The 27,758-nt window shown below is 43.6% G+C and overlaps 1 protein-coding gene across 1 annotated transcript in view; it reads right to left on the bottom strand.

Annotated features, from left to right (window-relative positions):
- Window positions 1-26,708, bottom strand: part of syn2a (synapsin IIa) — a 42,872-nt gene extending 16,164 nt beyond the window's left edge. Inside the window, exon 1 of the mRNA XM_064923414.1 lies at window positions 26,023-26,708. Coding sequence (XP_064779486.1) covers window positions 26,023-26,375 — 353 coding nt within the window. The 5' untranslated portion in view covers window positions 26,376-26,708. The remainder of the gene's footprint in view (window positions 1-26,022) is intronic.
- Window positions 26,709-27,758: the final 1,050 nt, after the last annotated feature.

The raw sequence follows: 27,758 nt of genomic DNA, 5'->3' as shown, positions 1-27,758 counted from the left end.
AGGTGTGCTAAATTAGGTTTGGACTGAAAACCCACAGGACGGTAGATCTCTAGGAAGAATGTTTGGCAGCCCTGGTTTAAGGGATGGTTCAGCATCACATCTCCCTGATTCAGTTCCTACTTCAACTTATATTTCTTGTGGAGGATGTACTGAATATATTTGTAGAACAGAGGTGGTTCAGAACCAAACTCACAAGTAATCTTCCCTGAGACCTGAATACTTGCATTTGCTCCCCGAGCTAATGCCTTGGCTTTGCTCAGCGAGTTAACAGTCTTGTGGCTCAGGTTGAAACTCCAGTTGGTTACATTACATAGCATGTAGGTCTATGCATTGAGGCAGAGATGATTAAACCTACAATCAACCGCTTGATCTTTGCTTTTTTGCTCTGTACCCTGACCATTGCACATGCTAATAAAGTCCACCTTCCTGCATTGAATGAAGTAGCCTACATGCCACTTGTCCAGGACCATATGGTGTCATCATCAATAATAACTGACCGTCTATAACAGAATTCAGGCGCCAGACGTTTCAAAGCGATCCATGTAGAATTGCTGGTAAATTACCCATGCACGGAACAACAGATGCCGTGTACTGTAGATGGAGCCCTTTTTATGTTATTTATAAATCAGTGCGGTTCTCAAAGTGATGATCCCAATTTGAGATCTAGATGGAGGTGGCTGGTATTGTGATGAAGGTTGAGGTTTGTCTTCTAAGAGCGTGCAGTCTAATGTAGCTACTGATGAGAAAGATGACTGCAGATCAAATGATGCATCATTACTGTGAGAGCTTTTATCTAGCTCAGGCTAGCCTTTTCAAACAGAAATTTGCTTCCTGTAGAACTAATTCCAAAAAGTTTAGGACACTGTAAAGTCCATGTCCAAGAACACCTCCTCCCAGCTGCCCACTGCACTGGGGATAGGAAACACTGTCACCACCGATAAATCTACGATAATCAACAATTTCAATAAGCATTTTTCCACTGCTGGCCATGCTTTCCACCTGCCTAACCCTACCCCGGCCAACATCTCAGCAGTCATGGGTGCACCTCAGCCACGCTGAAAGTCCTAAACGATATCATAACCGCCATCGATTAAAGACAGTACTGTGCAGCAGTCTTCATCGACCTGGCCAAGGCTTTCTGTCAATCACCACGTTCTCATCGGCAGACTCAATTGCCTTGGCTTCTCAAATGACTGCCTCGCCTGATTCACCAACTACTTCTCAGATAGAGTTCAGTGTGTCAAATCGGAGGGCCTGTTGTCCGGACCTCTGCCAGTCTCTATGGGGGTGCCACAGGGTACAATTCTCCGGCAGACTCTTTTGTATATATCAATGATATCAATGATGTTGCTCTTGCTGCTGGTGATTCTCTGATCCACCTCTATGCAGACGACACCATTCTGTATACATAGGGCCCTTCTTTGGACACTGTGCTAACAAACATCCAAACGAGCTTCAAGGTCATACAACACTCCTTCTGTACACTCCTTCCGTGGCCTCCAACTGCTTTTAAATGCTAGTAAACCTAAGTGCATGCTCTTCAACCGATTTCTGCCTGCACCCTCCAACTCAATTTAGCATCACTACTCTGGACGATTCTGACCTAGAATATGTGGACAACTACAAATACCTAGGTGTCTGGTTAGACTGTAAACTCTCCTTCCAGACTCACATTAAGCATCTCCAATCCAAAATTAAATCTAGAATCGGCTTCCTATTTCACAACAAAGCCCCCTTCACTCATGCCGCCAAACATACCATCGTAAAAAAGACTATCCTACCAATCCTTGACTTCGGCGATGTCATTTACAAAATAGCCTCCAACACTCTACTCAACAAACTGGATGTAGTCTATCACAGTGCCATCCGTTTTATCACCAAAGCCCCATAAACTACCCACCACTGCAACCTGTATGGTCTCGTTGGCTGGCCCTCACTACATATCCGTCGCCAAACCCACTGGCTCCAGGTCATCTGGAAGTCTTTGCTAAGTAAATTCCCGCCTTATCTCAGCTCACTGGTCACCATAGCAACACCCACCTGTAGCACATGCTCCAGCAGGTATATTGCATTGGTCATCCCCAAAGCCAACACTTCCTTTGGCCACCTTTCCTTCCAGTTCTCTGCTGCCAATGACTGGAACAAATTGCAAAAATCTCTGAAGCTGGAGTCTTATATCTCCTTCTCTAACTTTAAGCATCAGCTGTCTGAGCAGCTCACTGTACCTGTACACAGCCAATCTGTAAATAGCACACCCGACTACCTCATCCCCATATTATTACTTACCCTCCTGCTCTTTTGCACCCCAGCACTTCTACTTGCACATCATCATCTGCATATCTATCACTCCAGTATTAATGCTAAATTGTAATTATTTTCACCTCTATGGCCTATTTATTGCCTACCTCTCTACTCTTCTACATTTGCACTCACTGTACATAGATCTTTCTATTTTTCTTTTATTTTGTGTTATTGACTGTACTTTTGTTTATGTTTAACTCTGTGATGTTGTTTTTGTCGCACTGCTTTGCTTTATCTTGGCCAGATCGCAGTTGTAAATGAGAATTGGTTCTCAACTGGCCTACCTGGTTAAATAAAGGTGGATTTTTTTTTGATGCCATCCATTATAATCCTATGAAGGTATAATTACAGTCCACACTTTAAATATTAAGGGCCATATTATGTGAAGAAACATTTGTAAGAAAAGACCCAATGGTGGAAATATCAATGTCCTCTCGTATTCAAATGATCCATACCCAAGTCTAAGATAGAAATGGGAGCAAAAAGACAGAGATTGAGTGAGTGAACGAGTCAGTGTTTGGGTCAATCAAATTGTACACATGAAAATGTGTTCCAAATATGTTCCACATTTCAGACATGCTAAAATGGCCTCTAAAAATGGATGTTTGTGTGAGAGTAAGATGATTCAGAGATGATCTTGACCGGTTGCGGTATGATGGGAGCAAGTATTACATTTACATTTACATTTAAGTCATTTAGCAGACGCTCTTATCCAGAACGACTTACAAATTGGTGAATTCACCTTCTGACATCCAGTGGAACAGCCACTTTACAATAGTGCATCTAAATCATTAAGGGGGGGTGAGAAGGATTACTTATCCTATCCTAGGTATTCCTTGAAGAGGTGGGGTTTCAGGTGTCTCCGGAAGGTGGTGATTGACTCCGCTGTCCTGGCGTCGTGAGGGAGTTTGTTCCACCATTGGGGGCCAGAGCAGCGAACAGTTTTGACTGGGCTGAGCGGGAACTGTACTTCCTCAGTGGTAGGGAGGCGAGCAGGCCAGAGGTGGATGAACGCAGTGCCCTTGTTTGGGTGTAGGGCCTGATCAGAGCCTGGAGGTACTGCGGTGCCGTTCCCCTCACAGCTCCGTAGGCAAGCACCATGGTCTTGTAGCGGATGCGAGCTTCAACTGGAAGCCAGTGGAGAGAGCGGAGGAGCGGGGTGACGTGAGAGAACTTGGGAAGGTTGAACACCAGACGGGCTGCGGCGTTCTGGATGAGTTGTAGGGGTTTAATGGCACAGGCAGGGAGCCCAGCCAACAGCGAGTTGCAGTAATCCAGACGGGAGATGACAAGTGCCTGGATTAGGACCTGCGCCGCTTCCTGTGTGAGGCAGGGTCGTACTCTGCGGATGTTGTGGAGCATGAACCTACAGGAACGGGCCACCGCCATGATGTTGGTTGAGAACGACAGGGTGTTGTCCAGGATCACGCCAAGGTTCTTAGCGCTCTGGGAGGAGGACACAATGGAGTTGTCAACCGTGATGGCGAGATCATGGAACGGGCAGTCCTTCCCCGGGAGGAAGAGCAGCTCCGTCTTGCCGAGGTTCAGCTTGAGGTGGTGATCCGTCATCCACACTGATATGTCTGCCAGACATGCAGAGATGCGATTCGCCACCTGGTCATCAGAAGGGGGAAAGGAGAAGATTAATTGTGTGTCGTCTGCATAGCAATGATAGGAGAGACCATGTGAGGTTATGACAGAGCCAAGTGACTTGGTGTATAGCGAGAATAGGAGAGGGCCTAGAACAGAGCCCTGGGGGACACCAGTGGTGAGAGCGCGTGGCGAGGAGACAGATTCTCGCCACGCCACCTGGTAGGAGCGACCTGTCAGGTAGGACGCAATCCAAGCGTGGGCCGCGCCGGAGATGCCCAACTCGGAGAAGGTGGAGAGGAGGGTCTGATGGTTCACAGTATCGAAGGCAGCCGATAGGTCTAGAAGGATGAGAGCAGAGGAGAGAGAGTTAGCTTTAGCAGTGCGGAGCGCCTCCGTGATACAGAGAAGAGCAGTCTCAGTTGAATGACTAGTCTTGAAACCTGACTGATTTGGATCAAGAAGGTCATTCTGAGAGAGATAGCGGGAGAGCTGGCCAAGGACGGCACGTTCAAGAGTTTTGGAGAGAAAAGAAAGAAGGGATACTGGTCTGTAGTTGTTGACATCGGAGGGATCGAGTGTAGGTTTTTTCAGAAGGGGTGCAACTCTCGCTCTCTTGAAGACGGAAGGGACGTAGCCAGCGGTCAGGGATGAGTTGATGAGCGAGGTGAGGTAAGGGAGAAGGTCTCCGGAAATGGTCTGGAGAAGAGAGGAGGGGATAGGGTCAAGCGGGCAGGTTGTTGGGCGGCCGGCCGTCACAAGAAGCGAGATTTCATCTGGAGAGAGAGGGGAGAAAGAGGTCAGAGCACAGGGTAGGGCAGTGTGAGCAGAACCAGCGGTGTCGTTTGACTTAGCAAACGAGGATCGGATGTCGTCGACCTTCTTTTCAAAATGGTTGACGAAGTCATCTGCAGAGAGGGAGGGGGGGGGGGAGGATTCAGGAGGGAGGAGAAGGTGGCAAAGAGCTTCCTAGGGTTAGAGGCAGATGCTTGGAATTTAGAGTGGTAGAAAGTGGCTTTAGCAGTAGAGACAGAGGAGGAAAATGTAGAGAGGAGGGGGTGAAAGGAAGCAAGGTCCGCAGGGAGGCGAGTTTTCCTCCATTTCCGCTCGGCTGCCCGGAGCTCTGTTCTATTACCTGAATACTAATGTTTCATCAGTATTCGCTTCCATCCATTGTGAAAACAACGCCAAACAAACAAGTAGTCAAACACTTTTAGTTTGTTTGATCAGTGATTTACAATTAACCGTTGATTGGTTGATTTAGATGTCAGACAAAGAGAAACGAAATTATGATCATGTCTTCATCTTCCTTCACCAATATCCTAGTCACTTTAAGTCTCCACTGCGACACTGAAGTGATTGAGTGATGACTGTCTGCCTTGCTACACTCTTAGAAAAAGGGTTCAAAAACGGTTCTTCGGCTGTTCCCATAGGAGAACCCTTTTTGGTTTGTTAGGTTCTAATCGTCAGAGTAAAAACTCTACGGATTCAATGTAGCCAAGACAGTCGTGAAGATGGCACGACAAAACATATTCCCGTCAGGAGACTGAAAAGATTTGTCATTGGTCCTCAGATCCTCAAAGGTTTCTACAGCTGCACCATCGAGAGTGGTTGCATCACTGCCTGATATGGCAACTGCTCTCTGAAACAAACACATACAACTCAACGATGCACCAAAGAAAGAGCCTATTAGTTTCCTCAAAAGCAAACAAAGAAAAGCTCCATAATCATATAAATAAAATACTATACACACATCATCAGGCACTACAGAGGGTTGTGCGTACGGCCCAGTACATCACTCGGGCCAAGCTTCCTGCCATCCAGGACCTCTATATACCAGCTGGCGTCAGAGGAAGGCCCTAAAAATTGTCAAAGACTCCAGCCACCCTAGTCATAGACTGTTCTCTCTGCTACCACACGGCAAGCATTACCGGAGCGCCAAGTCTAGGTCCAAGAGGCTTCTAAACAGCTTCTACTCCCAAGCCACAAGACTCCTGAACATCTAATCAAAAGGCGACCCAGACTATTTGCTTTGCCCACCCCCCATTTTACACTGCTGCTACTCTCTGTTATTATCTATGCATAGTCACTTTAGTACCTCTACCTTCATGTACATATTACCTCAACTACCTCAACTAACTGGTGTCCCGGCAGGGATTGATAAGGGGGGAGAGCAATGGAGTAGTGATGAAGGGGGTCGAGGTCAGGTCACGTTAAGGGAGAAATACAAGTTTATGGCCCATGTCACTTCTTGTCCTGCCTAGCAGGAAAAATACAATGTTTGTACAGATGTGTAGTAAGGGTTAAATGTCAGTGATTGTGTGAAAAGGTTTTTGTCTAATGCAGCTGTATTGATCCTCTGGGAAGAATAAACTTGTAGCGCACAGCGTTGATATTGCCTGCAATGACAACAAGCTCAGTCCGATGATGCTGTGACACACCGCCCCAGACCATGACGGACCCTCCACCTCCAAATCAATCCCGCTCCAGAGTACAGGCCTCGGTGTAACACTCATTCCTTCGAAGATAAATGCGAATCCGACCATCACCCCTGGTGAGACAAACCGTGACTCGTCAGTAAAGAGAACTTTTTGGGTTTGTGCCCGTTGTTGCCGGTGATGTCTGGTGAGGACCTGCCTTACAACAGGCCTTCAAGCCCTCAGTCCAGCCCCTCTCAGCCTATTGTGGAAAGTCTGAGCACTGATGGAGGGATTGTGCATTCCTGGTGTAACTCGGGCAGTTGTTGTTGCCATCCTGTACCTGTCCCGCAGGTATGATGTTCGGATGTACTGATTTTGTGCAGGTGTTGTTACACGTTGTCTGTCACTGCTAGGACAATTAGCTGTCCGCCCTGTCTCCCTGTAGCGCTGTCTTAGGCATCTCACAGTACGGACATTGCAATTTATTGCCCTGGCCACATCTGCAGTCCTCATGCCTCCTTGCAGCAGGCCTAAGGCACGTTCACGCAGATGAGCAGGGACCCTGCATCTTTCTTTTTTAGAGTCCGTAGAAAGGCCTCTTCCGGGTCCTAAGTTTTCATAACTGTGACCTCAATTGCCTACCGTCTGTAAGCTGTTAGCTTAACAACCATTCTACAGGCGCATGTCATTAATTGTTATGGTTAATTGAACAATCATGGGAAACACTGTTTAAACCCAGTGTTTAAACCCTTTACAATGAAGATCTGTGAAGTGATTTGGATTTTTACGAATTATCTTTGAAATTATTTTACATATGGGTTTACATATGGGATGAGTAATGTATGGTATGTAATCATTATATAAAGTGGCATTGTTTAAAGTGACTAGTGATACATTTATTACATCCAATTATTAATTATTAATGTGGCTTGAGATTACAGTCAGTATGTTGGCAGCAGCCACTCAATGTTAGTGATGGCTGTTTAACAGTCTGATGACCTTGAGATAGAAGCTGCTTTTCAGTCTCCCAGTCCCGGCTTTGATGCACCTGAACTGACCTCATATTCTGGATGATAGCAGGGTGAACAATCAGTGGCTCGTGTTGTTGTTTTCCTTGATTATCTTTTTTGGCCTTCCTGTGACATCGGGTGATGTAGGTTTCCTGGAGGGCAGGTCGTTTGCCCCCGGTGATGCATTGTGCCTTCCTGTGACATCGGGTGCTGTAGGTTTTCCACCGGTGATGCGTTGTGCAGACCACACTACCCTCTGGAGAGCCTTATGGTTGTGGGTGGAGCAGTTGCCATACCAGGTGGGGATACAGCCCGTCAGAATGCTCTCAATTGTGCATCTATAAAAGTTTGTGAGTATTCGGTGACAAGCCAAATTTCTTCAGCCTCCTGAGGTTGAAGAGGCGCCTTTTTCACAATGCTGTCTGTGTTGGTGGACCATTTCAGTGTGTCCATGATGTGTACGCTGAGGAACTTAAAACTTTCCACCTTCTCCACTACTGTCCTGTCGATGTGGATAGGGGGGTGCTCCCTCTGTTGTTTCCTGAAGTCATGATCATCTTCTTTGTTTTGTTGACATTGTCTCATGTTTGAGTCATTGAATTGCGACTCTACTTTGTCTCTATACTGATGCTTAGCTTGTTTGACTGCCTTGCGAAGGGAATAGCTACACTCTTTGTATTCTGTCATGTTTCCAGTCGCCTTGCCATGATTTAAAGCAGAGGTTTGTGCTTTCAGTTTTGCGCGAATGCTGCCATCAATCCACGGTTTCTGGTTAGGGAAGGTTTTAATAGTCACTGTGCGTACAACATCACCGATGCACTTGCTAATAAACTCGCTCACAGAGTTAGCGTATGCATCAATGTTATGGTCTGAGGCTACACTAAAGTGTGGAACTCTGAGCTGTTGTCAATGAATAGCATTCTCACATAGGTGTTCCTTTTTTCCAGGTGGGAAAGGGCAGTGTGGAGTGCAATAGAGATTGCATTGTGTGGATCTGTTAGGGCGATATGCAAATTGGAGTGGGTCTAGGGTTTCTGGGATAATAGCGTTGATGTGAGCGCTACGATTTGGTAGTCATTTAGGCAGTTTACCTTAGTGTTCTTGGGCATAGGGACTATGGGGGTCTGCTTGAAACATGTTGGTATTACAGACTTAGACAGGGAGAGGTTGAAAATGTCAGTGAAAACAATTGCCAGTTGGTCAGCGCATGTTCGGAATACACGTCCTGGTAATCCGTCTTGCCGTGAATGTTACCTGTTTAAAGGTCTTACTTGCATCGGCTGCAGAGAGAGTGATCACACGGTCGTCCGGAACAGCTGTCGCTCTCATGCATGTTTCAGTGTTACTTGCCTTGAAGCGAGCATAGAAGTAATTTAGCTTGTCTGGTAGGCTTGTGTCACTGGGCAGCTCTCGGCTGTGCTTCCCTTTGTAATAGTTTGCAAGCCCTGCCACATTCGACAAGTGTCGGAGCCGGTGTTGTACGATTTGATCTTAGTCCTGTATTGATGCTTTGCCTGTTTGATTGTTCGTCCGAGGGCATAGCGGGATTTCATATAAACTTCCGGATTAGAGTCCCACTCCATGAAAGCGGCAGTTCTACCCTTTAGCCCAATAATCTATGGCTTCTGGTTGGGGTATGTACGTACAGTCACTGTGGGGACGACATCATCGATTGACTTATTGAAGCCAGTGACTCATGTGATGTACTCTTCAATATCATCGGAAGAATCCCGGAACATATTCCAGTCTGTACTAGCAAAACAGTCTTGTAGCTTAGCATCTGCTTCATCTGACCACTTTTTTATTGACTGAGTTACTGGTGCTTCCTGCTTAACTTTTTGCTTGTAAGCAGGAATCAGGAGGATAGAATTATGGTCATTTGCCAAGTGGAGGGCGAGGGGGAGCATTTTACGAGTCTTTGTGCGTGGTGTAAAGGTGATCTAGAGTTTTTTTCCCCTCTGGTTGCACAAATTTGGTAAAACTAATTTAAATTTCCCTGCATTAAAGTCCCCGGCCACTAGGTGAGCCACCTCTGGATTAAATGGTCCACCCACACAGATAGTGTGGTGAAGAAGGCACAACAGCTCTGAAGGCTGAAGAAATTTGGCTTGTCACCGAAAACCCTCACAAACTTTTACAGATGCACAATTGAGAGCATCCTGTTGGGCTGCATCACCACCTGTTACGGCAACTGCACCACCCATAACCACAGGGCTCTCCAGAGGGTGGTGAGGTCTGCACAACGCATCACCGGGGGAAAATGACTTGCTCTCCAGGACACCTACAGCACCCGATGTCACAGGAGGCCAAAAAGATCATCAGGGGCAACAACCACCAGAGCCAATAACATAGTGAGGCTGCTGCCTACATACAGACTTGAAATCATTGGCCACTTTAATAAATGGATGAGTAGCCACTTTAATAATGTTTACATACAGTAACTTGCATTACTCATCTCATATGTAAATACTGAATTTTATACCATCTATTGCATCTTGCCTGTGCCACTCAGTCATTCATCATCTATATATTTACATGTATATATTCTTATTCCATTCCTATACTTAGATTTGTATGTATTAGGTAGTTGTTGTGGAATTGGATATTGCTGTACTGTCGGAACTAGAAGCACACGCATTTTGCGACACTCGCAATAACATCTGCTAACCATGTGACCAATAACATTTGATTTGAACTACAGATCTAGGATTAGATGAATCTATCCCTAAAGGTTAACCATTACGGGCATACCACCCTGCATCCCATTGCCAGCTTGTTTCTGAAACCAAGCAGGGTTGGTCAGGGTTTTTATTTGTACCTTTATTTAACTAGGCAAGTCAGTTAAGAACAAAATCTTATTTTCAATGACGGTCTAGGGACAGTGGGTTAACTGCCTGTTCAGGGGCAGATCAATAGATTTGTACCTTGTCAGCTCAGGGGCTTGAACTTGCAACCTTCCGGTTACTAGTCCAACTCTCTAACCACTAGGCTACCCTGTCAGGGTTGATCCTGGTTGGTCCCTGGATGGGAAACCAGATGCTGCTGGAAGTGGTGTTGGAGGGCCAGTAGGAGGCACTCTTTCCTCTTGTCTAAAAAAATGTCCCAATGCCCCAGGGCAATGATAGGGGACATTGCCCTGTGTAGGGTGCGGTCTTTCAGATGGGACTAAAATATCCCATGGCAATTATTGTAAGAGTAGGGGTGTTAACCCTGGTGTCCTGGTTAAATTCCTAATCTGGCCCTCATACCATCATGGTCACCTAATCATCCCCAGCTTCCAATTGGCTCATTCATCCCCCCTCCTCTCCCCTGTAACTATTCCCCAGGTTGTTGCTGTAAATGAGAATGTGTTCTCAGTCAATTTACCGGGTTAAATAATCTTACCGGGTGAAATTATCTGATCCTGTGTCAGAGGTTGGGGGAAGCTTCTGGTCCTGATTGACATGCTAACCTCCAATATCTGGGTTTATTCATCATGTTAGTATCTCAAGAGGCCTCTGTAGCATGCCATATTTGTGACACTTCCAGAATAATGGTGATAGGTGATCTGGCCTATATGCTTCATTTCTGCAATGCACAAAGTCAATACAGAACCACTAAGTGAGTATGCAATTGAAAGCCTGTCAGTTGAGGGGAAATTGACATGCCACTCTGCCACTTCAAACAGGTAGCAAGCAAAGAACAGCTAGTGAATATAAGTGCTGCTTTGTTTCTAATATTTCCTTCTGAGGCAGGATGATATTGTACTGAGCAGGCATTCTGTGAGTGAGTGCTGTCCCAGTTCTGTTTAACAAAGGAAGACTGTTCCCACACTTTGTCTTGGTTCTTGGCTATAGTTTATCTATAGACAGTTCAACTCAAGTTCAACAACCTCTGACATCACAGTGTTGTCTTTATACACAGTTGTTCATGCACTCTTAGAGAAAAAGGTGCTATCTAGAACCTTAAAGGGTTCTTCGGCTGTCCCCATAGAATAACACTTTGAAGAACCCTTTTTTTGTTGCAGATAGAATCATTTTGGTTCCATATAGAACCCATTTTGGCTCCTAACCAATTGTGTTATTTTCTGTGTTGTTTCGCATTGTTTGTAACTTATTTTGTACATAATGTTGATGCTACCATCTCTTATGACCGAAAATAGTTTCTGGATATCAGAACAGCAATTACTCACCTCAAACTGGACAAAGATTTTTTCTTGAATGAATCTGACACGAAGGATATAATGTTGCTCCTGGACAAGGCCCAAACCCCCATCATTCACATGTAGAAAATAAGGAGATACAGGGGGCGCAGATCAAGGTGCCTTGTGAGAATTTGTCGGCGAGTGTGTAACCCGCCTCTACCATCCGTTCAATTGGCCAACGTGTAATCACTGGAGAATAATCTGGATAAACTCCGTCCGAGATTATCCTACCAACTGGACATTAAAAATTGTAATCGAGTCGTGGCTGAACGATGACATGGATAATATACAGTTGGCTGGGTTTTCCGTGCATCGGCAGGACAGAACAGCTACGTCCGGTAAGATGAGTGGTGGGGATGTGGGTCTATTTTACAATAACAGCTAGTGTGCAATGTATAATATTAAAGGTAGTCTTGAGGTATTGCTCACATGAGGTAGAGTACCTCATGATAAGCTGTAGATCACACTATAAATGGAGAGAGTTTTCATCTGTACTTTTGGAGCTGTCTATTTACCACCACAAACCGATGCTGGCTCTAAGACCACACTCAACGAGCCATAAACAAACAAGAAAATGCTCATCCAGAAGCGGCACTCCTAGTGGCCGGGGACTTTAATGCAGGGAAACTTAAATGAGTTTTACCTAATTTCCACAAGGATGTGAAATGTGCAACCAGATGAAAAAAAAACCTAGAGACCACCTTTACTCCACACACAGAGACGCATACAAAGCTCTCCCTCGCCCTCCATTTGGAAAATCTGACCATAATTCTATACTCCTGATTCCGGCTTACGTAGATGACGCAGATGCTACGCTACAGGACTGTTTTGCTAGCATAGACTGGAATATGTTCAGTGATTCATCCAATGGCATTGAGGAGTATACCACCTCAGTCACCGGCTTCATCAATAAGTGCATCAACAACGTCGTCCCCACAGTGACCATAAGTACATATCCCACCCAGATGACATAGATCACAGGCAACATCTTCACCGAGCTAAATGTTAGAGCTGCCACCTTCAAGGAGTGGGACACTAATCCGGACGCTTATAAGAAATCCCGCTATACCCTCAGACAAAGCTTCAATACTAAGATTGAATCCTACTACACCGGCTCTGGTGCTCGTCGGATGTGGCAGGGCTTACAAAATATGACGGACTACAATGGGAAACCCAGCCGTGAGCTGCCCAGCATAAAAGAGAGTGTACCAGACAGGCCAAATGCCTTTTATGCTCGCTTCGAGGCAAGCAACACTGAAGAATGCTTGAGAGCACCAGCTGTTCCGGAAGACTGTGTGATCACGCTCCCTGTAGCCGATGTGAGCAAAACCTTTAAACAGGTCAAAATTCACAAGTCCGTGGGGCCAGGCGGATTACCAGGACGTGTACTCAGAGCATGTGCTGATTAACTGGCAAGTGTCTTCACTGACATTTTCAACGTCTCCCTGACCGAGTCTGTTAGACCTACATGTTTCAAGCAGTCCCTGTGCCCAAGAAAGCGAAGGTATCTTGCCTAAATGGCTACCACCCTGTAGCACTCATGTCAGTAGCCATGAAGTGCTTTGAAAGGCTGGTCATGATTCACATCAACACCATCATCCCGGAAGATCCACTCCAACTTGCACACCACCTCAACACATCCACAGACGAGGCAATCTCAATCACACTCCTCACTGCTCTTTCCCACCTGGACAAAAGCAACATCCATGTGAGAATGCTGTTCTTTGACTACAGCCCAGTGTTCAACACCAAAATGCCCACAAAGCTCATCACTAAGCTAAGGACCCTGGGACCAAGACTAGATCCAAAAGGCTCCTTAACAGCTTTCACCCCCAAGCCATAAGACTGCTGAACAATTAAATAAATGGCCACCTGGCCTATTTGCATTGACACCCCCCCCCCTGTTTTTATGCTGCTGCTACTCACTGTTTATTATCTATCACTTTGAGGGTTGTGCTATTTTAAAAAAAAACTTTTGTTTGTTTATTAAATATTTTATGAACTCTATTTTCTTAAAATGGCATTGTTGGTTATGTGCTTGTAAGTAGGAATTTCACGATAAGGTCTACCTACACCTGTTGTATTCGGGCTGATGTTGAACCCTTTGATGTTGAACACTTTGTACAGAGGGTTTGACATGTAACCTGAAAGAGTCTACCTGGAACCATAAAGGGTTAACCTATGGGGACAGCTGAAGAACCCTTTTGGAACCCTTTTATCTAAGAGTGTGGAGTCATGCTGAATGTATAAGATGCAGATGCAGATCATGTATTTTGACAAGGGAAACAACACTTCCTAATGTTATTTGCATTGTATGCAGAAAGAGGAGTTTGATATCATAAAGATTTGTACTTTGCACAGTAAATGTATAGGCTAATGTATAGGCTAATGGCATTAGAGGGTGGCAGTGTCAAACAGTTGATTTGATATACAGTCCTGGGTCAGTCTTCAAGCCATGATCTCTGCTAAGAGGACAACGCAATCTACGGTACCAGTCAAAAGTTTGGAGTCACTTACTTTATTTTTTACTATTTTCTACATAGAATAATAGTGAAGACATCAAAACTATGAAATAACACATATGGATTCATGTAGTAACCAAAAAAGTGTTCATTATATTTAATATTTAAAATTTTCAAAGTAGTCACCCTTTGCCTTGGTGACAGCTTTGCACACTCTTGGCATTCTCTCAACCAGTTTCATGAGGTAGTCACCTGAAATGCATTTCAATTAACAGGTGTACCTTGTTAAAAGTTAATTTGTAGAATTTCTTTCTTTCTTAATGAATTTGAGCCAATCAGTTGTGTTGTGACAAGGTCGGAGTGGTATACAGAAGATAGCCCTATTTGGTAAAAGACCAAGTCCATATTATGTCAAGAACAGCTCAAAGGTCAGTCAATTCAGAACATTTCAAGAACTTTTACATTTTCTTCAAGTGCAGTCGCAAAAACCATCAAGCGCTATGGCTATGATGAAACTGGCTCATGGAAGGAAGACCCAGAGTTACCTCTGCTGCAGAGGATACGTTCATTAGAGTTACCAACCTCAGAAATTGCAGCCCAAATAAATGCTTCACAGAGTTCCAGTAACAGACACATCTCAACATCAACTATTCAGAGGAGACAGTGAATCAGGCCTTCATGGTCGAATTGCTGCAAAGAAAGGACGCCAATAAGAAGAAGAGATTTGCTTGGGCCAAGAAACACGAGCAATGGACATTAGACCGGTGGAAATCTGTCCTTTGGTTTAATGAGTCCAAATTTGAGATTTTTCGTTCCAACCGCCTTTGTGAGACGCAGAGTAGGTGAACGGATGATCTCCGCATGTGTGGTTCCCACCGTGAAGCATGGAAGAGGAGGTGTGATGGTGTGGGGGTGCTTGCTGGTGATACTTTCAGTGATTTATTTAGAATTCAATGCACACTTAACAGCATGGCTACCACAGCATTCTGCACCGATACACCATCCCATCTGGTTTGCGTTTAGTGGGGACTATCATTTGTTTTTCAACAGGAAAATGACTCAAAATACAGGTTCCAGGCTGTGTAAGGGCTATTTGACCAAGGAGATTGATTGAGTGCTGCATCAGATGACCTGGCATCCACAATCACCTGACCTCAACCCAATTGAGTTGGTTACTTTGAAGAATGTAAAATATATTTAGATTTGTTTAACACTTTTTTGGTTGCTACATGATTCCATATGTGCAATTTCATAGTTTTGATGTCTTCACTACTATTATACAATGTAGAAAATAGTAAAAAAATTAAGAAATATCCTTGAAGGAGTAGGTGTGTCCAAACTTTTGACTGGTACTGTATGTGGTGGACAATGGGAACAGCAGTGGGAGAGGGTCATGTCAGAACTGACACCATGTCCTCTCATACACCTAAAGAAGTCAGGACATATTCACAAAAAGCTAGCACATCACCATCACTACACCACTTAAAAACAAAGATCATTTTTACAATAAATTGACACAGTGAAATATTTGAGAGCAATTGCTTCTAATTGCGTTTTCATTACATTTGTTAAAAATATAATCACAATAACGGAGGGATGATTTGTCATAATCACTGTCACTGAGGCAAGCTTTGGTCATTATACTACTATGCTAGTTATTCTCCAGGTTAATCATGCTTTCAGAACATTCCTATAGCACTGTATTAATCTTTGTCTAGCGCTCCTTGGCAACCACTAATTCAAATAGTCGAGAAGGGGAGAAAACGTTTCTTAAATGCCTGTAGTGATTTGCCAAGTTACAGGGACTGTCAGCACTGACATTCACAACCATAATAATAAGGACATAATAGGTGTAATTTGTGAGAAAAACATTGTGCATTGCTATCATTCAAAATTCAGACTGGTTTCTGTTTACCAGTGCTCATTGCCTAGTCTTTTTTTCCATCAGTTGGTAGTGAGACTGGAGTATTCCTGTCTGGTTCCATTTTAGTGTCTGTGCTAAATGCAGGAGACACAGGATACACAAAAGATATAGCCTGATACTGTATGTTGTCTGTGGATATCTACCTAACCATTGTATGGGTTAAATACCGTTATTGTTGAAACATAATATCTGCTATTTTAGTATCCCAGACTCATAGACAAATAAGTGATTATGCATTCATCACATCCATGTCTGTAACTTGGCCTATGCTTTTCAAGGTGACAGCGGGAATGTTTCTGAACAATGAATCACCACCACAGGCATTCTAATAAGATTTCGTTATTGGGCACTGAAAGAAAAGCTAATTTCTACACTCATCTGAGTAAAGGCCTATAGTCAAACAACTAATCCTTATGAAATACGACTACAACCTAAAAGCCCAATGATTAACGATGGCCAATGATTCAATGATAAAATCAATTGCCTCGGTAAATAAAGGTTAAATAAAAATAATAAAATCAATAGGGCAATCAGACCGAGGCAAAACTCCCATAGCTCTCCTACTCCTCACACTCCCGTCTCCCCTTGACTGACTGTTGTTTGAAAAAGAAAACAACAGATGCCAAATTACAAAGGCTGAAAAATAAATTGGAGGAGCAGCACAGAAAAATCGACACACGAGTCAAAAGGCTAGTAAGAAGAGACAAACGGGTCTACCTGGAGGAGCTGGCAAGTGCAGCTGAAAAAGCAGCGGCAAGTAACCAGCAAGGAACAGTATACAAATTCACTAACCTAATCTGTGGCACATCCAGAAGATTGAGACATAAACAATGGGAAAGGTTCAGGTTCTGATAACCAATGGCTAACATCGGTCTTGGCTGCAAAACATCCTTCTTCCACTCTTCACTGATATCTGGATGAATGGAAAGATGCCTTCAGATTGGACAAAGGGAGTCACCTAAGAAGGTCACACTACCGGACTGCAACAACTGGAAGGGCATTGCACACTTCACAGTTCCCAGGAAGATATTTTGCAAGATCATCGTACAACGAATATCTTCAGCTGTAGACAAAGCGCTAAAGGAAACTAGCAAGTGGGGTGTTAGGGGATGAAGGAGCTGTACAGACCATATCTTCGGACTCAGGAGCATCATTGTGCAATGTAGTGAGTAGCAACAGCAGCTCTGCATCAACTTTATTCGCTTCTAGAAGGCTTTCAACAGCATCCACCACGAAAGCCTATGGAAGAACTTACAAATTCATGGAATCCCCACCCATGTTGTTAACATCATAATACAGTTCTACAGCAACTGTGGAAACAAAGAACACAAGCGGCAGGGTAGCGTAGTGGTTAGAGCGTTGGACTAGTAACCGGAAGGTGTGAAGTCTGGACTTGATCAAGTTTGTGCCTTACTCTTCAACCTGGGTTGAAATTAGGTCATGTGGCAAACAACAGAAAATCAGGCAAGAGAAATACTATGGACCTTGTATTCTACTCTAGAAGACTTCACTGATGGCCTGGTTCTTGCATCACACATTGGACTGGATATTTTCTGAGAAAGAGTTCAGAGACTCGATCCCAAGAATAGATGTTCATTGGAATACAGAGGTGGAGACAGAGCTCCAACAACATCAGCAGAGACGGGACATGGTGGAGAACATGGTCAGAGATAGACAGAAATGAAGAGCCTTTGTTGCTGCCCAAACCCGGAAGCAGGTGTGACGTGATTGAGTCAGTGTTGGCCACCAATCCCAAAGAGTGTAAAATGAGAGAGGGCCTCAGAACTGACTCATATTGTAGACACATTAAATATGTATGTGGTGCTTGGGCCTGAGGCAGGCTTTGAGACTGAGCGGCAGGTCTTTCTAGTGGCTAAGTGGTTGAAACATGAAACAGGGAGGCTTCAATACTGAGCTGCACAAATCTTTCAGCTGATGGCTATGGGTTTTTGGAAAAGGTTTAGGAGCCAGAAATTACTGAGTTTTTTCTAACAGAAAATATCTGTTTTGTATTGATGTGGCCTGCTGGTTTCAACACTGATACACACGGTTGTTTTTAATGTCGTTTTAAAGGTTATGTTATTTACTCAGATGTCTTCAATGTTTCCATAACTGTTGACCGTTTGATAAACTCCAGGCTTTTGATGTTTGACATTATATGGTATTATTTAATGATTGCCAATACATTGACAAATCCTGTAAGAAAACAATGATTTTATTTCCTCTTAGGCTGTTGACAGTCTGCTTTTATGTAGAGCCAAAAGACATGGCATCCTTTCAAATGAAATGAGTATGATCCTATTAGTTTTGATCTGGGCTTCTATTACCTAAATGGGCTAAATCACTCGTGATGCAACGTGACTTGAATTTAAATATCAAGCATTACTTAGACCTAGGCTACAGCATATCTGCAGTGCAAGCATAGTGGTCATTTTTGTTAAACGGAGCTTGCACGGATTTAACATACACACCAATATAATAAATGCATCTGCAGTATGCCAAATTCCAATAAATGTAATGTGTCCACTCTGCCCATGTTATTGTAGTAGCATCCATTTTGCATGGTGAGATGAATCATGCACATACACAGGACACAACCTTGAATAGCCACTATCCATCAAGCAGCATGTCATCCAGACACAGATATGTCCCTCAGGCTGCAGTTGCCATCTGCATAGCCTACTGTGTACACACTATATACAGTCCATTAGGATAGTATTTATACCCCTTGACTGTATCCACATTTTGTTACGTTACAGCCTTATTCAGAAATTGATTAAATTGTTTTTTCCCTAATCAATCTACAAAAAATACCCCGTAATGACGAAGCAAAAATAGGTTTTTATACATTTTTGCAAATGTACAGAATAAAATAAACTGAAATATCAAATTTACACAGGTATTCAGACCGTTTACTCAGTACATTGTTTAAGCACCTTTGGCAACAATTATAGCCTTGTGTCTTCTTTGATATGACTTACAAGCCTGGCACACCTATATTTGAGGAGTTTCTCCCGTTCTGCTCTGCAGATCCTCTCAAGCTCTGCCAGGTTTAATGGGGAGCGTCACTGCACACTATTTTCAGGTCTCTCCAGAGATGTTTGATTGGATTCCAGTCCCCCTCTGGCTTGGCCACTCAAGGACATTCAGAGACTTGTTCCAAAGCCACTCCTGCATTGTCTTGGCTGTGTGCTTAGGGTCGTTGTCCTGTTGGAAGGTGAACCTTCACCCCAGTCTGAGGTCCTGAGTTCTCTGAAGCAGGATTTTTCTGTACTTTGCTCCATTCATCTTTCCCTTGATCCTGACTAGTCTCCCAGTACATGCAGCTGAAAAACATCCCCAAAGCATGATGCTACCACCACCATGCTTCACCGTAGGGATGGTGCCAAGTTTCCGTTCAGGCCAAAGAGTTCAATCTTGGTAACGTCAGACCAGAGAATCTTGTTTCTCATGGTCAGAGTCCTTTAGGTGCCTCTTGGCAAACTCCAAGCGGGCTGTTATGCCTTTTACTGAGGAGTGGCTTCCGTCTGGCCACTCTACCATAAAGGCCTGATTGGTGGAGTGCTGCAGAGATGGTTTTCCTTCTGGAAGGTTTTCCTATCTCCACAGAGGAACTGTAGAGCTCTGTCAGAGTGACCATCGAGTTCTTGGTCACCTCCCTGACCAAGGCCCTTCTCCCCTGATTGCTCAGTTTGGCCGGGCACCCACCTCTAGGAAGTCGGTGTTTCCAAACTTCTTCCATGTAAGAATGATGGAGGCCACTGTGTTCTTTGGGACCTTCAATACTGCAGAAGGTTTTTGGTACCCTTCCCCAGATCTGTGCCTCAACACAATTCTGTCTCAGAGCTCTACGGACAATTCCTTTGACCTCATGGCTTGCTTTTCGCTCTGACATGCACTGTGGGATATGTGGGATCTTATATAGACAGGTGTGTGCCTTTCCAAATCATGTCAAAACTCTAATCAAGTTGTAGAAACATCTCAAGATTGATCAATGGAAACAGGATGCACCTGAGCCAAATTTCGAGTCTCATAGCAAAGGGTCTGAATACTTATCTAAATAAGGTATTTCAGTTTTTTATTTTTAATACATTTGCAAAAAAATCTGAGTAGATTGATGAGGATAAAAAAATATGTAACGTAACAAAATGTGGAAAAAGTCAAAGGGTCTGAATACTTTCCGAATGTGCTGTATACAAAGGTATGTGGACACCCTTTCAAATGAGCTCACAGCCATGCAATCTCCATAGACAAACATTGTCTGTAGAATGGCCTTACTGAAGAGCTCAGTGACTTTCAACATGGCACCGTCATAGGATCGCACCTTTAGCAGGGCAGTTCGTCAAATTTCTGCCCTGCTAGAGCTGCCCCAGTCATCTACAAGTGCTGTTATTGTGAAGTGGAAACATCTAGGAGCAACAACGGCTCAGCCGCAAAGTAGTAGGCTACACAAGCTCACAGAATGGGACCGCCGAGTGCGTAGCATGTAAAAAATACCCTGTCCTCGGTTGCAACACAAACTACCAAGTTCCAAACTGCCTCTGGAAGCAACATCAGCACAAGAACTGTTCGTCGGGAGCTTAATGAAATGGGTTTCTATGGCCGAGCAGCCGCACACAAGCCTATAATCACCAATGCTAAGTGTCAGCTGGAGTGGTGTAAAACTCGCCGCTATTGGATTCTGGAGCAGTGGAAACGCATTCTCTGGAGTGATAAATCACGCTTCACCATCTGGCAGTCTGACGGACGAATCTGGGTTTGGCGGATGCCAGGAGAAAGGCATCTGCCTCAATGCCTAGTGCCAACTGTAAAGTTTTGTGGAGGAGGAATAATGGTCTGGGGCTCTTATTTATGATTCGGGATAGGCCCCTTAGTTCGAGTGAAGGGAAATGTTAACACCACAGCATACAATGAATGACGTTCTAGACTATTCTGTGCTTCCAACTTTGTGGCAACAGTTTGGGGAAGGCCATTTCCTGTTTCAGCATGACAATGCTCCCATGCACAAAGCGAGATCCATGGTTTGTCAAGATTGGTTTGGAAGAACTTGACTGTTCTGCACAATGCCCTGACCTTAACCCCATCGAACACCTTTGGGATGAATTGGAACATCGACTGCGAGCCAAGCCTAATCGCCCAACGTCAGTGCCCGACCTCACTAATGCTCTTATGGCTGAATGGAAGCAAGTCCCCGCAGCAATGTTCCAACATCTAGTGGAAAGCCTTCACAGAAGAGTGCAGGCTGTCATATCAGCAAAGGGGGGACCAACTCCATACTAATGCCCATGATTTTGGAATGAGATGTCCACATACTTTTGACATGTAGTGTAGCAACATACAGTATGTCTGAGGAGAATCAGCAGAGGACCCAAGTAACAAGAGCAAAGTCAAGGTCTAGATGCTGGGGTGGCAGGGTAGCTTAGTGGTTAGAGTGTTGGACTAGTAACTGGACAGTTGAAAGTTCAAACCCCCCAAGCTGACAAGGTACAAATCTGTCATTCTGCCCCTGAACAGGCAGTTAACCCACTGTTCCTAGGCTGTCATTGAAAATAAAAATTTGTTCTTAACTGACTTGCCTCGGTAAATAATAATAATATTGCTCTTGCAGCAACCAGCAGAAAGGTGTTTCTTTGACTGTTATTTTGTATTTGTCCAGTTTTAGATCACTGTTTTAAATCACTGAATGCAATTATTTATATATATATCAATTAATTAGAAAGAGCCATGTTGAACTAGTCCTCTAATTTCTTTCAGGAATATTGAGTTAGCTGTCTTTTTTTTATTGTGGACACCTGGCACAAAGTCATCAATATCTTTCAACACAGATCCAGTACAGCAGGGAGTTTCTTCTCCAATGGAATAATCCCCCAAATGCCAATGCTCCCTCGGATTTAATTTACTCAAACCTTGACGCATTTGATCCTTTATTTAACGAGGCAAGTCAGTTAAGAACAAATTATTATTTACAATGACAGCCTAGGAACAGGGGGTTAACTGCCTTGTTCAGGGGTAGAACAACAGAGTTTTACCTTGTCAGCTCTGGGACTTGATGTAGCAACCCTTTGATTACTGGCCCAACACTCTAACCACTAGGCTACCTGCCACCCCCATAATACTGGTCAAAGGGATTCTACCAGCGAGCTACACCGCAAGGTGAGAACTGGGTAAGAGGGTTAGTCCGGGAAAGGGCGAAGTGTCAGTCTCTGCTGCGCATTCCTCTGGCCATTCTAGCAAATGGCAATTATTTTCCCTAACAAAACTGATGAACTGCAAGTCGATGTTCGTTTCAACATGTATTCAGAGATGACTGTATTCTGTCTCTCACTGAGACATACTGTAGCTTACGGATAAGGATTTGGACTCGGAGCTGGTGATTGACGGGCTTACATCCACTCAAAACTCTTTTTGATGAATGCAGTGTCTTTAGATGAAACAAACCCAGAACAAACCCCGGACCTGACAACATACTGTAGGTATCCACCTGCTCACCTCCTGTGCAGAGGAGTTAGGCCCTATCTTTAATTATATCTTTACTTATCACTCAGCCAACAGTCTACTGTGATTCCAGTCACCAAGAACAACCACAAAACCTTCTTAAGAAGACATTTCTTCTTAACTGCCATTTTTTCCTTAACTATAGATTTAAGATGAAAGTTAAGCAAAGTTGCTATTCCTTAAAAAGGTTATTGGAAATGTTTTTGCGCCATTTCTTATGCTTCTCCTTGAGCAAAAAGTTAAGAGGAAATTAGATTCTTGAAAATAAAGTTATTGGAAATGTTCTTCATTCCAAAATAGCTAAACCCTTGATTTAAACTGGAATTTGTATTCAAAACAAAGGTTGTAAAAGTATGCTAGACATTTATAGAATAAATCATATCTTGTTTGATGATTCTGTGACAAACGGTGAATTAGTTATTGATTTATACAGCTTTAAATTGCATTTTTAAGATATTATGTATTTCCATCAAATCAGAACTGTATATTTTTATTATAAAAAAACATTGTAAAAGTATGCTAGACATTTACAGAATAAATCATATCTATTTTTATGTTTCTGTGAATGAATTAGTTATTCAATTTTATAATTTTAAATGGCTTTTGGTGAATGTCTGTTAAATGTCTGATGAATGTTTGATGAATATCCAAATGTGTGAATATTATTATTTTTTTACTAGGCAAGTCAGTTAAGAACAAATTCTTATTTTCAATGATGGCCTAGGAACAGTGGGTTAAATGCCTGTTCAGGGGCAGAACGACAGATTTATACCTTGTCAGCTCGGGGATTTGAACTTGCAGACTTTCAGTTGCTAGTCCAACGCTCTAACCACTAGGCTACCCTGCCGCCCCAATATAAAACCAACTTTAGCTTGGTGTTAAAAGTTAGCTAGTGTTACTCATGCACTAATCACTATGTCTTGCTTTACAATGTAGCTGGCTAACAGTACAGCCCTTACCTTATGCATTGATTCAGTACGCTCCTCCTCTGTCAATGCAATTTTCTTCTTGTCATTAGTCCAAATTTGCGCTTAGTCGATTAACAAAAAGTGTCAAGTTACTTTTCAATGTATTCCCGAAAACCTGAAGTCGCCATCCAAGTACAAAGTAGCCAGGGGGGTGCACCCAGGTGAAACACCACCAACATCATTGCTTGCTTGCATGACCTTTGTGCAGTGAAAGGAAAATGCCATGCTTGCTAACTTGGTTAGCTATGTGACTGTCAGCTCTTTTTTATAACCAAGTAAGACAAAAAATAAACATTTAATCAGAACTGAGTGAATAAACAACAAAAACATCCTGTCATCACTATACTGTCCATTTAAATTGGGTCAAGAGAATGCATTCATGAGAGTGTTCATAGCGTAAGCGATACCACTAGTTACCACAGCCACACAGTAAAAATGGTCTATATCGTAAAAATGTGTCTTAATATAAGGTTAGGGTTGGGCACAAGGTTAGCAGTGTGGTTAGGTTTCAAATCAGATTTTAAGAAGAGAAATGTTAGAAATAGATTGGATTTATGACTTTATGACTGGCAGTGGTAACTCGTGACGACCAATACAAAGGTCCTGGGTTCGCTTCTCGGATGAGACATTTTAGCATTCCCTTTTGTGTGTAGTTTTGACACCTCCTCCCTGTCCCAACACACACACACCAGCCCGCATACGCACGCACGGTGTGTGCTTATTTTCAATTATTAGGTTGCTCTTAAAAGAGCATTGTTGAGTGGCAATGGGCAGGGACTGTGGGGTGTTTACTACTGTGCGAGTTTGCTAATAGTGTGTGATTGCGGACCGCAATTTGGGGCGTTCCTGCAACCCATTGGTTCCTGCATAACCCCCTCCTCAGGCTGTAACACAAGAAAATGTGGAACACTTCAAGGGATGTGGATACTTTCTGAAAGCACTGTATACATCATTTTAATAGCAGGACACGGTAAAGTCCATTATTCCATTGAAGAGTGTTAATTAGGCTGTTTGAGAAGGTTTGAATCCTAAGCAACCTGCACAGACGTTGTTTGAAATACAATATATTAACATAGCTACTGTAGTAAGTCAAAGTTGTGTGCTGGAAAACCTTGGTCGAGCATGGGTGGAGTAGGCATTGGTGCTCATGTAAATGTCCTTTCTTTTCCGGGACCAATACCCACTTCTCACTTAAAATGTAATGGTTTGTTTTTAATATATCATAAGGGTGATTCCCCAAGCAGAGGTCCAGCTCTGGAACTTTGATATACCCATAGAGTATATTATGTGCAACTATATAGAAGAATTTGCCAAACTGGTAAAGCTTCATATGACACCAATGTTTGGTTTGTAGCACATAGAGATGAAACAGGATGGAGTCTTAAAGGAGGCCTGGGTAAGGCCAAAATGTCACAAATATTCCAACTTCAATTAACTATTTCTCAATTATGCTTTAAGATACAAGTGTAAAATATTTCAACACTGCTTCCTCTAAAGAACCCTTCTATGGATTACATTTTGTAATAAAATAAAATGTAAGCATTTCTTTGGTTCTCGTTTCAAGAGGAATCAACCATAAGTCAACCTTTTCACTCACAACACTGCAGTTGCCTTAAATTATGCAGAACGTTAGAAAAAGAGGCTTGATTTAAAGTAGATCTCGATCTGCCTCCTCCCTTGCCTCCCCCTCCCCAACACACAGCATTAGAGAGAGGAGTCTGTCTGAACTAACATTGTCATTTTCCACTCAATGTTTCAAGTGCTACTCCTAGCCTATGTATCACTTATGTTTTCCATGAATGCATCCTATAACGATGCCATGTCTGTGGGAAAGGGAATCCTCATTGGTGACTGGACATCACTGCAGTCTTTACTTAATCAAGAAAACACAAACGCATTTCCCATGCACTCACTGGTTGTTGAAGATTCATGGCATTGGCTTTCTCCGCAATGATGCAAATCCATGTTGGAGTTCACTGAGTTGATCAGACGAATCAATTAAATTGGTTTATATCTTACGCACACTCACAGGTGGTTGCAGGAAACGGAGCTAATATGCAAAATAGTGGCAGAATGCACACTGGTTTCTTGGAATAGCAAGTCAAACCAATGATTGAGATTAAAAACAACAACTCCTCAAAATATATTGGATTTTCGTCCTGCTGCAAGGCCAATCTGTAATTTAGAAAAATGTCATGTCAAAGGGGGCATAAACCAACGAATTCAATTACTGCAGGAACCACAGTATATGGGTGAGGCAAGCCATAAAAAGACTTCCCGGTGCTGTAATATCATTAAGATGGTGAGTCAGTCAGTGGACCTTGTTTCCTCCTCTCCTCCTGAGCACTGCATCTGTTTTTTGTCATTAGATAGACATGCACTGGCATCAGACAACCCATGCAAGTACCCTGATCAAATCTGACCTGCAGAGCTTGATGGACACCAGACCTGTTGGCTGACAGGTTGCTTAAACCTTTACTTTACCACAAGCTAGGTCCAACTGAGAGCTCCTCTTTTCAAAAAGGATCCTCAGCAGAATATCTATTTTACAACAGTGACCTGGCCAAGAGGACAGCTTCGGGTTTACAAAACAACATATACATCAACACATTAATAATTCACGTCTTCGCATCACATCTTTCTACAGCAAGACACAGCTCGTTGCTCACCATTCCTGCTGTGGTTCATCGATGACCAGGAGGATCTTGAACTTCTTGGCTGTCGTGACCGCGGACTGCTCCACCAGCCCTGCTGAGGCAGCAGTCTGCTTGACTACATTGGTTATGGAGCTGAAGAAGCCTGCCCCGCTGGACTGGGACGGCTGGGGTTTCCTCTCCGGGGCCGGGGAGGGGGTAGGGGAGGTGACAGGCGGCGTCGACCCCACCGTGGGAGATTTGGGTGGGGCTGCTGTAGCTGGGGAAGGCGGCTGAGCGGGATCAGGCCTCTGGAGGTCCGTCATGTAGCCATTGGGTAGGTTGGAGATGAAGGTGCTGTCAGAGAGACGCCGGCGCAGGTAGTTCATAGCTGGAGAGCTGTTAGAGCAGACGGATCAACGACGGCTGGATATGAAGAGTCCTTAAGGTGATGTTTGAGTCCAGACGATATCACCTGAGGGTCGTATTAATTTGCAGAAGATGTCACTTCCCAGTGTGCAGCTGGTTGAAGGCTCAGCTCTTCTCCATGCAAACTCCCAGTGAATGTAATGTGTTTCCTCCCAGCTCAGCCGTGCATCCTCAGAGCTCCCCTCAGTGTGGCCGTGACGCTATTCTTCCCCTCAGCCAATCAAACTGCCTCTCTGCCAGCCTGAACGACTGCAAAAGATGCTCACACTCTCCACCCCTCCTCCACTCTCTCCTCCCTACTCCCACTCACTTGTATCGTATGCGTGCCTGCCTCCTCTACCCCTCCCCCATTCTTTACTGCCTCACAAGCGTTACATCTTTTCGTACTTCTGCAAAAAAAAGGGGGGGGGGAAGAGGGGTTTCCAATGGAAATGCCTGGGGTAGTAATATAGAGGAAACCTCCAATACAGACTGCACCCTTCTCTCTCCTTATGTTGCCTCCCTGTCCTTAGCTGTCTGTGCCTAATACAGCTTTGGGGATGTAGAGAGAAAATGGCTGTTTGGTCTGGTGTCGGTGTGGACAATCGTGCATGCTGTTAAAACCCCTTCCTTCACGTTGTCATGTGATGGATTTATCCTTCATCATCAAACAGCCGATTTAACTGAGGAAAGTCCCCATGCAGCCATTCGGATTCATCCAAGTGGACTTAGAGTTGTTTTAAATATTTACATTTTTTTTTAAATTGGTAAATATTGACATATCTTTACTATTGCACATGACCAGCATGATTTTTTTAATATAATGTGGGTGTGTGGAGGTCTGCATAATGTATGATTGGGGAGCGAGCTTTGCTCCTGCTGCAAATAGATTAATTCCCATAATGCCATGCTATCTAATACATATTTTCATATAGGCTCACACAGTCATTTCTATGGCTTTGATGGTGGAATAAAATATAAATTAGTAGGTCAAATAGTAGACAATAGACTACAGCAATTGTAATAGTGTTTAGGAAAAGCTACATAAAAATAAAAAAAGATAATGGTTTGCATACAAAAAGTAAAAAGACTCAAATGTCTGATAGGCCTACCATGCAGAGTATCAAAATCCTGAGACATTTGTAAAATCATTTTTTTAGGGGGTGCAATTGCAGATGTAACCTTATAGTTCTGAAATGTCAATCTGGGTTCAGTAATAAGGTTCTATCTGGCACAAAAATGCAATTTCCATGTGTAGGTTGAAATAAGGTTGGAATAATACTGTGAAATTGTGAACAGTATGTATGATAAGGCCCTTTTCGAGTAAGAGCTATTTGAAAAGGTCGCCTGAAATATCAGTCTGT

Source organism: Oncorhynchus masou, chromosome 18 (genome assembly GCF_036934945.1).
Source record: "Oncorhynchus masou masou isolate Uvic2021 chromosome 18, UVic_Omas_1.1, whole genome shotgun sequence".
Classification (NCBI taxonomy): Eukaryota; Metazoa; Chordata; class Actinopteri; order Salmoniformes; family Salmonidae; genus Oncorhynchus; species Oncorhynchus masou.
Note: the sequence above shows the minus strand (reverse complement) of the source record. Positions and strands in the feature narration are given on the sequence as shown.